We start from the raw sequence: 13,198 nt of genomic DNA, 5'->3' as shown, positions 1-13,198 counted from the left end.
TGATTCTATGTATCAAGGAAAATTTCCTGTCTCTCAGGGTGTCACATGCTGGAAAAAGGATGAAGCACAGGAAAGCATGTTGTTGGAAATGAATTCATAAAAAGAAAGCAGAACTGTTCTTGGATATTTAATTATGGTGTCTCACAAAGAGCCTGAGATGTTTTCTTTTGGTCACTACTGTGTAAGCAGGAACCAAGAGGGGAAAAAAGGCCATCTCTAAGTGGCTCAGTATTCCACTAAGAGATGTGCAGGTGAGCATTTGAAGATGATCATGTCTGATAGTGAACAAGAATACCTCTCTGTCAATCCCCCTATGTCAACTGTAACTTTGTGTACTCATAATCCCCATCTAGTGTCTGCAGCTAATTAAAGGTAGGTGAACACGCAGAAAGTTAAGCCTATCGTTGTGAAAGCAAACAGAAACTTAGAAGACCAGAGCAGATCAGCAGCTCCTTGAAGAATCACAGTTGACTTTAGTGAAACCTGCAGCATGCTCAGTACTTAAAAAAAAGATTTCAGGTGCCTCAGCACAGGTTACAGAAACCTAACCCCTCTTAAATATATGAAATATATATCTTGGGAACCAGTCAGCACTCTTCTGATGTGCAGATTATCAAACATAGGGCTTGAAATACAGTAATCTTTCCACTGTTTGCATTTCAGACAGCCATGTCAGAATGCTGTGCAACTTTTGGGCCACCTTTCCCATTAACAGGGAACAGACAAAATATTTATTCATGTTAATCTGATGAAGTAAATGACAAAGTCTACATTGGTATCTTTCCATAAGGATAGACTAAAATTTGGGTGTTTCAGTATTGCTGATCTTCATGGTATTCTTCTAGGGCTCTGACCTGTAGTGAAAAAGGAGAGAAAGTTAATATGACAGGAAAGTTAAAAAAACAAACCCAAAGTGTACCTTTGTACAGTTCTTGAAGCAAACACAGTAATTGTGTCCAGATACTTTTCAAGTGTTGTGTGAGCACTGCGATTGTTACGGATGGGCTTCAGTAGAACTGGCCTCTACTCTTGCTGTTGGAAGGGACCAACATGAGAAAGGGTTCTCACATGGGCTTCAACTAGATTGTTTGCTTTTATTTCACAAATTGAGTGGCAAAAAAATCATGATCACAAGTTCAGGATGGGCGGTCTACTTAGGAATACTGAAGGCTTTCATGGGCAGCTTCCTATGCAGTATTTAATTTTGAGTATATTAAGAGAAACTTTGTGAAATATTTTAAATATAAATGGGAAATAACTAAGAAAATATAAATGAGATATGACCAAGTTTGGTCTTGTGATGCTTCATCAGTCATTTTTGCTTGTTGGTCTCTACTAGGAGGTGCGCCACATTTGTGATCAAGTCTAATGTTGCAGGGAAGTTTCTGTGTCTCAATGGAGAGAATCACTGGCTCTGGTGATAACCACCTGGGAAAGGGGATACAAACTCAAAAAGATGTCACAGTGCCTCTGCAAAGACTTAACTATTAATGAAATACAGGACTTAGGACTGACCTAGGAGTGTCAGTGTTTCATGTTTTGTGAGACTAAACTAACCAGTCCAGAGTTCCTTGACATGTTTGAGATGGATATGATTTTGAGTCCAGGAGATTTTGTGGGGAGGGATGTTCAAAGAGGCATTTGGTACAGTTGCTTGGGTAGCATGGGGCAGCTGTAGCCAGCTTCAGTAGGAATTCAAAGTCAATTCACAAAAAGACTTTGTCAGAACAGAAGGGAGGTTTGGCTATGGCAACAGCAACTGTGATTAGCTGGATTAGCCATGTGGGAGAATAATATGTAGATAATTTATCTCCACTTGGAGCTTTTAATGAGATACGACACTGATCAGAAATGACTGTTTGGACAGGGAGGTGTCTCACTGACATGTGAACTGACTGGGAGAGTACTTCTTTTCCATTTCAACACAAAGTGAGAGAAGTTTGTCTAAATTGCTTTTTCACTGATGAGCTCCAGTTGTAAGCCTCTAAGCTGGAAGGCATTAAATTTGCTGTTCTTTTAGACTATAATTGCATGTTCCTCTGGGGGTAAAATTCCACACTAGAAAAGGTAAGAAGATATTTAAACAGGAAACAAAAGCTATGTTTGATGTACTCTGGGCAGTCCTAGAGCAGATGCAGCAGTCAGAGGTGCATGTCTTTCTGCGAAGTTTCTTTTGAGAACTGATGTGGTCACTCTTATTTTTCTCGAGAGGAGAGGAAATGAGATACAGCTGGGATTTCTTTACAGACTTGTTAGATAACACTGCAGACTTACAGATGTTAAAGTTGAAAGAAAAAGATGATGTGTTACACATGAGGCAAATGGGGACTCTTGAGCTAAGGAGAGAAAAAGGTTCCTATTTATGAATTGTCACCATTGATTGTATTGTAGAGTGCCTGAGTTTATATGGGTGAGATGAAACATCAGCCTACTGTTAAACATGTTGGCTCGTGGTTTGAGGAGAAATTCCCAATAATGCTTCCTTGTTGGCAGGGAAGACTTATCCATTCTCCATATAGTCTGATGCTCTAAGGTTACAGAAATGAGCTGCATGAAACAATGTCTGCCGAGGGTTGTGTGTGCTTGAACTTGTCATGTTAAGGTTGCCCTGTCTGTAAGACTCCTGTCCCTTATTGGACTTGCTGTCAGTGTTAAAGGGTCAGCAGTAAGACTTGGTTTTAGAAAGTGAAGAGTGTTAAACAGAGGTTGATTTATTAGGACTTAACTGCAATAAATCCAGCTTTCCGCTGCCAGGAGGCTCAATGACTTGTTTAATGTGGAGACAGTTAAGTGAAGGACATGGGGCAGGACTGGGGAAGCTCTGCTGTGAGTGCCTCCACTGAGCTGAGCAGTTCTAGTAATCTGTGTATCTCTTGCAGGGAGTGCTTTGGTTAATGTCATCCAGGGCTTCCCTTTTCTTGTCTCCTGTAGTCATGTCTCTGTGATGTGTGCATGACAGCTTTGCTGTCAGTTGTGTGAGGTTTATTGATGGTGTGGATCAGAAGCTAAGAGGAGGTAAAACAACAGTACTATAATTTATGGCTGATATCACTGCTTCCAGTACTTACATTAACTAGAAAGCTTTCGGGGTAGTGTAATCCGGAACCGTGGTTTGGGGCTTGTAGGAACTGCCTGGACTGTTGCTGCCATCCCACCCTGGGGGTATCCTTGTGGTCGGCACTCATAAATGTCATTAGTTAACACAGGTGGAATGTCACGTTAAGGATCTAACCATTTCTGTACATTTATGTAACAAAATAGTATGTGTGGAGGCTGGAATGAATTCTGGAAATAAGGCTGTGAAACAACTTGAATCTGGACTACTGCCCTCAGCTCAAAGATGAAAGACCAGGTAAAACATTGGGGAAGGGTTGCTCTGCAACTGTCCGAGGACTGGGTGAGTGGGAACACAGTAGGAGCTGATTTTGCTGCGATGCCACCAGTCCTGCCTAGCTCAGCTCTGCAATAATGGGCGTGAAAGACTTCTTTGGGTCACTATGAAGTAAATTGGGGAGTCTCAATGTCGCTTCCAGAGCATAGAAAGCCTCAGTAGAGTTGCTGTGAGCTAGTACTCTGGTCAGTCTCAGAAGACCCTGAAGTTCTCCTTTCTTCAGTAAGGGTGGCCGTTTACCAGCAGTTGAGTCTCTGTTTGGATGCACCTTGCTTTGCTATTTCTTTTATAGGTTTTCAAAAGACTGCTTCTCCCAGGGTTTTAAATGTAAAGTTGATTAGAAGTCAAACAGAACTTTACCCTTTCTTCTGAACTTGTCCTTAAAAAATGAGCCTGTAATTTTATCTAAAAAATAATTATAGTTTCTGGAGCACAAGCGAAAGAGAAATAATAGTTCTTGACTTTGCTGGGTTTTTTTTCCACTCTACCTCTACACAATTAAACAACTGAAAAGCCCACTGAACCCACACTGGGCTGATTTCTGACAGCATTCATGCATTTCTGTGTGATACAGGGATTGTGTCATTTGTCTGTCTAGTATCCAGGATGATACATGATCTTGTTGCTGATGAGGCTGTACCATCAGATGCTACCATAGATTCAAAAATGTTATAAAGGATTTCTAGCGGGGATGGTGGGCAAGAGTTCCTATTATTTTAAGTTATTTTTTAAAAGCCACATCCTTCTGAGCTTACCATTCTTCCCTTCCCCACTTTTTAAAATCTTGTTACTCTGATGTAAATTGCTTTTGGCATCAGAATCTTAAATGGTTCATTTGTTGTGCTTTTAAAAAACCCCATTTGTATGTTTCTGAAAAGGACAGTAAAGCTTGCTGCCTCAGCAGCCTGCACTGGAAACAATCCTTAAGGCTCCTGACAGGTGCATGGGCTCCAGGGTTGATGGTAAAAGGTGTGTGTGGGAAGTAGGACAACAAAGGATATTTGCTCTCACAGGCAGGAGAAGGGTCTCTGTTTCTGTTAATATTTCAATATCATGGGAAACTTCTTCAAGGCCACCAGTATCTTTCCCTCCAATTACCATTGCAAAAATCTCTATCTCCAGTTCAACATGCAAGCCTGCTGCCACCTAGGAGAGACAGAGGATTACTCACAGGTAAGGTGCATGTTTCATACATAGTCCCCCACCTCCAGCAGTCCTTGGAGCTAGTTCTTGTTCTGCATTGTCTGATGAAATTAAAGACTTAGTGCCCAGCACATGTGATTGTGCTTGCCAGTTATGCAGTATCTGTTTCACTAAAAAGACCTGTACAAAACAGTGTCTCTTCACATTGCAGTTTGAAAAAAAACTGACAGATGTTTTCATGTTTTCCCCTTAAATCTCCTTTTAGGTTCCAGAGGGAAAAGGGGAATTGGGACAGCTGGGAGAGAATCAAAAAGAGAGGTGGTCGATGCCCCATACCTGTCAAGAGGCATTTGGACAATGCACTTAATACCATGCTTTAACTTTTGGTCAGCCCTGAAGTTGTCAGGCAGTTGGACTAGATGATTGTTGTAGGTATCTTCCAAGTGAAATATAATGTTCTGTTCTACTATAAAAAGATCATAGAGGTACAGAAAAAAAGTAGATACAAAAGGGATGGATGTGTGGAGGGGAAAAGAGAATGGAAATTATTCCAGCCATCTTTCTGGACTTCTGTAAGGTCTTTGACACAGTCTCCCACAACATCCTTCTCTAAATTGGAGAGATACGGATTTGATGGATGGACTGTTCAGTCGATGAGGAGTTCGTTGTATGGTCGCATCCAGAGGGTAGTGGTCAACGGCTCAATGTCCAGATGGAGATCGGTAACAAGCGGTGTCCCTCAGGGGTCTGTTCTGGGGCCGGTGCTGTTTCATATCTTCATTGATGATAAAGCGGCATCAAGTACACCCTCAGCAAGTTTGCAGATGACACCAAGGTGAGTGGTGCAGTTGACATGACTGAGGGACAGGATGCCATCCAGAGGGACCTAGACAAGCTCAAAAAGTGGGCCCATGTGAACCTCATGAGGTTCAACAAGGTCAAGGGCAAGGTCCTGCACCTGGGTCAGGGCAACCCCTGGTATCAACACAGGTCGAGGATGAAGGAATTGAGAGCAGCCCTGCCAAGAAGGACTTGGGGGTACTGGTGGATAAAAAGCTGGACATGAGTTGGAAATGTGTGTTTGCAGCCCAGAAAGCCAACAGGGTCCTGGGCTGCATAAAAAGTGTGGCCAGCAGGTCAAGGGAGGTGATTCTCTCCCTCTGCTCTTGTGAGACTCCACCTGGAGTACTGCATTCCGCTCTGGGGTCCTTACTACAAGAAAGACATGGATGTGTTGGAGTGGCTCCAGAGGAGGGCCACAAAAATAACCAGAGGAATGAAACACCTATGAAGAAAGCCTGAGAGAGTTGGGGTTGTTCAGTCTGGAGAAGAGAAGGCTCCAGGGAGACCTTATTGTGGCCTTTCAATACTTAAAGGGGGCTTATAAGAAAGATGGGGACAAACTTTTTAGCAGGACCTGTTGTGATAGAACAAGAGGTAATGGTTTTAAACTAAAAGATGGTAGATTTAGACTAGATATAAGGAAGAATATTTTTTTTATTATGAGGGTGGTGAAACACTGGAACAGGTTGCCCAGAGGGGTGGTAGATACCCCATCCCTGGAAACATTCAAGGTCAGGTTGGATGGGGCTCTGAGCAACCCAGATGCCCCTGCTCATTGGTGGGGGATAGGGAGAGTTGTTGGACTAGATGAGCTTTAAAGGTCTTTTCCAACCCAAACTATTCTATGATTCTATGATTTTAAGTACTGAGTTGTGGCTAGGGCTCTGGACTAGGAGGTTCAATTTGCATTCTGGCACTGCCTCCTTGCAGAAGTCATTGCTTCTTGATTCCATCTCTGTAAAAGCACTGGCAAGGATATTGCCTGGTATTACCTGGATGCTGTGAGCATACTGCCAGCACAATATTTATTCGGCTACAACGTGCAGGTGAAGAGAGAGAGTGACTGAACAAAAGCAGAAAGCATGAAAGCTTCTTACTTAATGGGAAAATTTAATGTGCTGTGATGCTTTGCTAGATAAGAGACTTAAGGTGGAGAATAGTTGCAAGCAGGAGAAGAAATGGTTGAGGCAAGAGTTTACTAGGTTCAACTCTTGAAGGTATCAGGACAGGAGATTAAGTCTAGGTATAAGACAGAGCAAATGTAACAAATACCCTAAATGATGGGAAAACTCAGAAGTAGTGGTAGAGTATCCTGTTTGCTTTTAAAAAGTTCTCTTTAACCTCAGTACTTGACTTGCTGCTTTCCACTGAACATGTCTATCCCTCTGCATTCTGGTGCAGGCTCTGAGACCCGGCACCCACACTGTGCTTGGCTGAAGGCAGCAGTGGGACAGCAGAAAGCAGCATCACTTCAAATAACCCCTAGATGGCCTGAGGGCCAACTGAGTTTAGCAAAAAACCAAAAGATCTTCTGTGTAACCTACAGGTCCTGGTGTGTACATCACTCTCAGTCCTGTGTGTGGAGGTGGCTGCTTCACCCGAAACCTGTCAGAAAGAAAAGAGCATCAGTTTGCAAAAAACTGTTTCAGGCAGGCAGAAGGCACTTCTGGGAAGCAGGCCATCTGCTCTTCCTCTGCTTGTGGAAATGACAGCAGAATTTGTTAGCTCATCCTTCCCATCACCATGCATAGCTTGGGCTATAGCAGTATTCCTGGGCTTCTTGCCAAGGCTCAGGTTCCTAACAAAAAGGAGCAGATTAGTGGGCCAAAGTAAGTCTCCAAAGAGCTTGTTACGCTGCCTGGTCTTTGCAACAGAATGTGAAACATCAGCATGCTAAGCCTGCATACATGAAACTGAAGTACAAATTACATTTTCTTGGCAAACACCTGTGTTACACACCCAGAAGTCCTTAACGATCTTTATTTAATGTCCTTTGATATGATTCTATTGCAGAAGGCATAATACTGGTATCAGTTTTGTGTAAATAATCTTTGATTTCATGGTACCCAGTAAGGCAGTAGTTTCATTTCTTCCATTCCCACTGATGGTTTCACATCTGTCTGTGCAGTCCTTCTGTGCATGGAACTTCCATTGTTAAGATCTCTAAAGATTATTAGAGCAGATATGACCTCTACTTTTTTTTGCATGGCTATGAACTTTATCCTGTGGGTTTTTTTTTTGTTTGTTTTCACCTGTAGGAACAATTACCAGCATGTACTTGCACCAGAAGCTGTTAAAGGAAAGGCAGTAGAAGAGGCATTCCTAGTATATGGCTCCATCTTATGGAAATCTCTGGCAGACTTAATTATAAACTGGCTGTCAGAATTCCTGTGCTTTCTCTAGATTGCTGGCTGTTATGAGAAACTGGACTTGACTTTTGTCAGGATGTCCCAGCAAGTTCAGGCTAGGGTATGGACAGGGTGGAAGGCACACAGTTAATTACTGACCTTGTCTTGGAAAAGTTTTGACTTCAGCATGAGGCAGACGTGGCTCAGAATTACCTGCCATTGGCCCTACCCCTGCCCTCAGCATGTTCTGCTGTCATTCAGCAATTAGTCACATAGCTCTCCTCTCAAAGCATCAAGTAAAAGGCTTAAAAAATAAGCTGGACTTCTCAGAATCATGGTGGTATTTTACCTGACTGTCTACATATAGTGCCCTGGCATGGGGAGGGGGGGTGGGAAGGCAATGTGCACATTTTGGGCTCTAGGATGTTTGTGTGTGATCTGCTGATTTATCATAGTGTGTACCATGATGCTTAAATGTGCATTAAAGGAAAAAATGTCTCTTTGAGGCCATATCTAACTAGGGTGATTTAAAAAAAAAAAAAAAAGTCTCTGCCCTCCATCCTGATGGAAGGAGCTGTACAGTATGTCTCTCATCTGGTCTTTAACAGATTTCTGAAGTGCCTAGTTGGCTGAGTACTCACAAGAGAGCACAATGACCCCAGCAGGGTAAGTCTCCTGTGAGCTCCTCTTCTGATGATAATCAGCTCCCCGAGGAGGAAGAACAAATGTCAGACGGAAATGTTTGTTTATTTCATTCCAGCACTGTGGTACCATAAAAGGGATGCTGTGACTGGTGAGAGTGTCACTGTGACACCTCTCTTGACTCCCTTTTTAAAGAGGACATCGAACTGTAGGTCACCAGAAAGGGGAAGTTTGGCAGGTGCTTGCTCATGCAAAGAGTGCTCCAAAGAAACAGCATCCAGAAGCTGCAGCACATCAGGGCCGTGAGACTTGCACACTCAAGCCCAAGAATATTTAATGCCCTCCTTACTCTTTTCCTTTAATCAGTACTAATGTTGCAGGAAAAACCAAAGACTTTATCACCACCACTAAAAGGAACCAGCTTTTCAATGACCGTAAGACGTCTACTTCCACGTTAGCCTCCCTCTCCTGGGACCTGTAGGTCTAGCAGAAAAAAGGCCCATATAACAGGAGTGGTCCAAACCTGGCCCACTCTAAGTTTCTGAGAGAACAGGATATAACTGTCCATTAGGACAAATGGCCTAAATAGCAGTCTTCAATTAACTGCTAAATAAACTAAGAACCTCTCCAGGAAGCAGTTGAGGATAGGTGAGAGTGAGAAGCTGCCACTGGAAAACTTTGCTGAGAATAGCTATCTTAGAACACAACAATTTAAAAAGCAAGTATGTTTTGGTTTTGGGGCTTTTGAGCCATCTGAAATCAAAGCTCCCACCAAGTACTACAGTTCTTGAAACCATCTGGTGGGATTATAACCATTCAAATGAATCTATTTCACAGTGACAAAAATTCAGTAGAAGCCCAAAAACTGTAAGGACTGAGAGACCATTGTTACAGGTTTTCTTTTAAGCTATAAAGTAAGGTACATATGCACAGTTGAGTGAACTGATTGGGAAGAACATGCTTTGTCCTTTTTTCTGTCACATGTATGGCACCTGGGAGAACTATGGTAATAAGCACACCTGCCTGAATATTGCTAAAGTAACGCCGCTGGAACAGGGCTGGTGAAGGATTGACTGAATGAACATACATGCTGTCATTCAGAAGGAGTGTTCTAGTACAGAAGAGCAGTCACAAGCATTTTCTTACTGTATTTATATATTCTTTAAACTGCAGATGGGTAAATCTGATAATTTCCTGAGATTTGTCGTGCAGTGGAAGAGACAATCTTCTGGGCTGCAGACCTAGAAATGAACACTTGCCCTCAGCCTATTGAAAGCGGTGCAAGTGCTGGTTTGTCCCATGCACTGACAGGGATGACACTAAGGAAAATGTGTGCACAAATAAATGCATTATTTCATCCTCATCCTCTGCTTGTTCCCAGTGTTATTACTGGAGTTGTTTCTCAATGCAGCTGAAGATGTGGCTGCCTGAATACAGCTCTGCCCATTTAGATTGTCTGACTTGCAGCATGCAGCAGCATTTCCCAAAGCCAAATGTAACACTGGGTACCATGGAAGATTTTGGTCCCTGAACCTCAGGATTTTAGTAAGAACCAGTAAGTCATCTGCAATGGGCCAGGACTTTGCATACAGCATGTGATGTTCCTTACTGCTTTCCATCTTCCTAATAACACTAATATGCAAATAATGCTGAAGTATCTCTAACATTATCTCCTCTATGCAGTCAGTGATTATAAAATGATTACAAATATAAAAATATTGTTTGTTACCTTATGTTAATCAGATCAGGTGGTTGACAATTAACAAACAATAGATATTTGGACAGTTAAAGACCAAAGTACTAAGAATTTAAACTAACCTTGAGAAGTTCACACCAACATTCTTCAGGATGACAGTGGCTGCATAGGTGCAGCCTTCCTTTAGCACTCCAAACATCACTCTGGGTGGAATGAGATGGAAGGCACTAAGATTCTGTCTTGTTGTTGCAAGAGAAGATGTGTTGACCTTTCCTGCGACAGGATCTTCTATCTTTGCAAACAGAATTAAAATATTAGACAATAGAGAAAGCTGGTGGTCATCGAGTTAGGTTCAGAGTTACTGAACCTACATTTGACCTCTGTCTACTCATCCTGAAGAATTACAAAAAGGCACCCTAATTTGAGTGAAAACTGAAGAGGCGCTTTGAACATGGTCTGCAGATTTATACTTTGTTGAGTCTGCAGACATATTAAGCCATTGAGATGTCTTGGGGGAATGGGGGAAGAAATTCTGCTCTTTTGGAAATCAGAGACTTCATGTGGGTGCCTGCTGCAGAACTATGCTTTTGGCATACAAGTTTGTTCTGGCAGTTGAGAGGAAAGGTACTTTTAGAATTGCCACTAAACTTATATGTAAATTACAACTGCTATTGTTTCAGTAAACAGATTGAAAATACCTTAAGGTATTGCTCTAGAATGAATATTTCATGCAAGAGAGATGACCAAGAGGGTATTAATATCAACAAAAAGATGTCATTTTACCTTTTTATTTGGTATGGAGTTTGGTTTTATGCCCTGAAGGGATGATGGTAATTTCACTTTCTCTTTTCGCGGCTGGCCCGCAGCATTCACCAGCAGACTCTGAACTTTACTTCTTAAGGGTGTCTCTTGTGATGTTGCAGCCTTGTTCAGGTCTGGAAAGGGAAGATTTCCAAAAGCATGAAAAATGAAGCATCATATTCACCCTAATCCTGAAGGCCTTGTTCAGATAAGATTTTTATTTGCTATGAAAGCATTTGATTAGCACCAGGACAGAAGAACTGGTCTCACTTTTATTTAAGAGGTCAAGAAAGGCATTAAGAAACCTCCCAACAGTAGCAAGTAATTAAAATTTAACTAATAAATAAAGTTGAACTATGATTATTAGAACTAATTAGGTATAAGCATCTAAGTGGAAACATGCAATGAATATATAAACACCTGTGAAAGTGACTAAAAATAGGAGGTACAAAACCCCAAGCACTAAAATAAAAATTGAGGACGTTACAATTCCAAAGGCGTGCCTGCACTGCACAATGATCAGTTGTGCAGAAACACCCAGGCTGGTCAAGTCAAATCTGTATGTCCATATAACAACAAATCTTCTCACCAGAGGTCAACCTCTAGATCAGTAGTTTGTACTGGAGAGAATTGCTTTTTCTCAGTTTGGACTGCAGGCACTGTCTAGTTGGAATGCTGAGTCTGGTCAGTTAGTCATTGTGAGGAGGCAGAAATGTGATTTGAGAATAGCATCTTTGCTGATTCCCCTCTTATTTCCAAGACCAAACTGCAGGTGGTAGAGAGGGGCTTCCCACCTACACTGCAAATGGCCCAGAGCTTATAAAAAAGTGCTAGGCATGCACATTATGGAAAAAACACTAGCATTTCTTGTTTTACCTAAAGGTAAGCAAAATCTATGCTTTGACATTAGAAGTTAGTGTAGTTTTGGCACCTCTCTCCCTGCCTCCCCCTGCCCCCGTGAAGCTGGTGTAGTATTATGTGAGAGCCAAAGGCTGGAGTTCATTAAAGCAGATTGGTGGCTCTCCAGTTGTGATGATCCAAGGCTGTCACCACAAGCAGATGCATCAACAGAGTGAACGGCAGCAGACGTAGCAAGGAAAGCAAAACTGAGCAGAGATGTTGAAATGGCAAAGACCATTGAACCACAGCAAAACGTGTTCTAGTGTTTTCTGTTACAGGCCTTAATGAGCAGGAAAAACTCATTTGTGCAATTTTTTTTTTAGTAGAGAAGTTACTTCTTGGCCTTGTCTGCACTTCTACTGTCTCCATCATCTCCATGTTCTTACAGCAGTCTCCTATGGTGAAGGAGAGAATCCCTCCCATTATCTTTACCACCTCTCTCCCTTTCTGCCAGTCTTGCATTCAAAGGTATTCAGAAAGCTATAAGAAGATAGATATTAACCAGCTCCAGACTACATTGTGGAAGGCAGCTTTACCTGTTGTGCTTCTGGAACCTTCATTTTGTTTTGAATGTGCCTGCAGCAGAAGGCCAGGTGAAGGTGAGGAATCACTCATGGTATTGAGACATTCAGATGCTAAATGGAAAATCATGGAATGCTGTGACAAGTGTTTTTCATGATCATCACCATTTTCATAAACACATGAAAAAAATAATCACAAAGTCTTTGGCACTTTTAATTTAGACAACCTTGGAAAGCTGTCTACGTAACCATGAGAGGATAGGTAAATTTTGCACAGGACATTTTGCTTCACTGGGCAACAGCGATCAAAAATGCCTATCTTGTGATTAGTCATTTCTTGTCTCTAGCTAACGGAACATAAGCCACAAAAAGTGCTAATGGACAATGCAACACAGGTCTTCTAGTGATTGCAATATGGTGATTGCAAAATGAGGAAATATGGGAATTAGTGGGGACTGCTTTCCTGATATGATTCTTTGCTGTGTATGACTTTTACTCTCACTATGTGATTTCAGTAACTTGTCAGGGCTGCTTTTCAAACAGAACTGAAGTATTCCTCTCAGTGCTGTAAAGCTCAAATGTAAGATGATGGTTCACTCTTTCACTGCTTCCTGTCATACAGTCACTGCTTTCCTCCTATATCCTCCAAACTATCCTTAGCCTGCATGTTTCCTATTCTACATTTCCCAGTCCTGAAGCTGCCCCTCTTATCAAGTTTCAGAATTCCATCTCCATTTTTTTCCTACAGTCATACTAGTCTTTTTCTAAACTTGGCCTCCTTGGTTCTTGCTCATCCACCCCTAACTATTGTTTATTCCATTTAAGGTTTTCTTGGGTATTTTGCATCCATCCACCCCTCATTCATAGCACAGCTCTTCAGCTTTGCATCCAAAGCCCATGGTGCTTCCACATT

General features: G+C 42.0%; 1 protein-coding gene across 1 annotated transcript; it reads right to left on the bottom strand.

Annotated features, from left to right (window-relative positions):
• Nucleotides 1-3,069: 3,069 nt before the first annotated feature.
• On the bottom strand, nucleotides 3,070-10,998 carry SPAG17 (sperm associated antigen 17; the record flags this gene model as incomplete). Its single annotated transcript, XM_010086817.1, has 5 exons — nucleotides 3,070-3,206; nucleotides 4,393-4,537; nucleotides 6,922-6,982; nucleotides 10,186-10,355; nucleotides 10,847-10,998. Coding segments are annotated over 5 exons (665 nt in total), but the record flags the coding sequence as incomplete, so codon positions are not given.
• Nucleotides 10,999-13,198: the final 2,200 nt, after the last annotated feature.

The sequence above is a fragment of the Pterocles gutturalis genome, unplaced genomic scaffold (genome assembly GCF_000699245.1).
Source record: "Pterocles gutturalis isolate BGI_N339 unplaced genomic scaffold, ASM69924v1 scaffold25586, whole genome shotgun sequence".
NCBI classification, from domain to species: Eukaryota; Metazoa; Chordata; class Aves; order Pterocliformes; family Pteroclidae; genus Pterocles; species Pterocles gutturalis.
The sequence above is the reverse complement of the archived record's forward strand: the minus strand, read 5'-3'. Positions and strand labels throughout refer to the sequence as shown.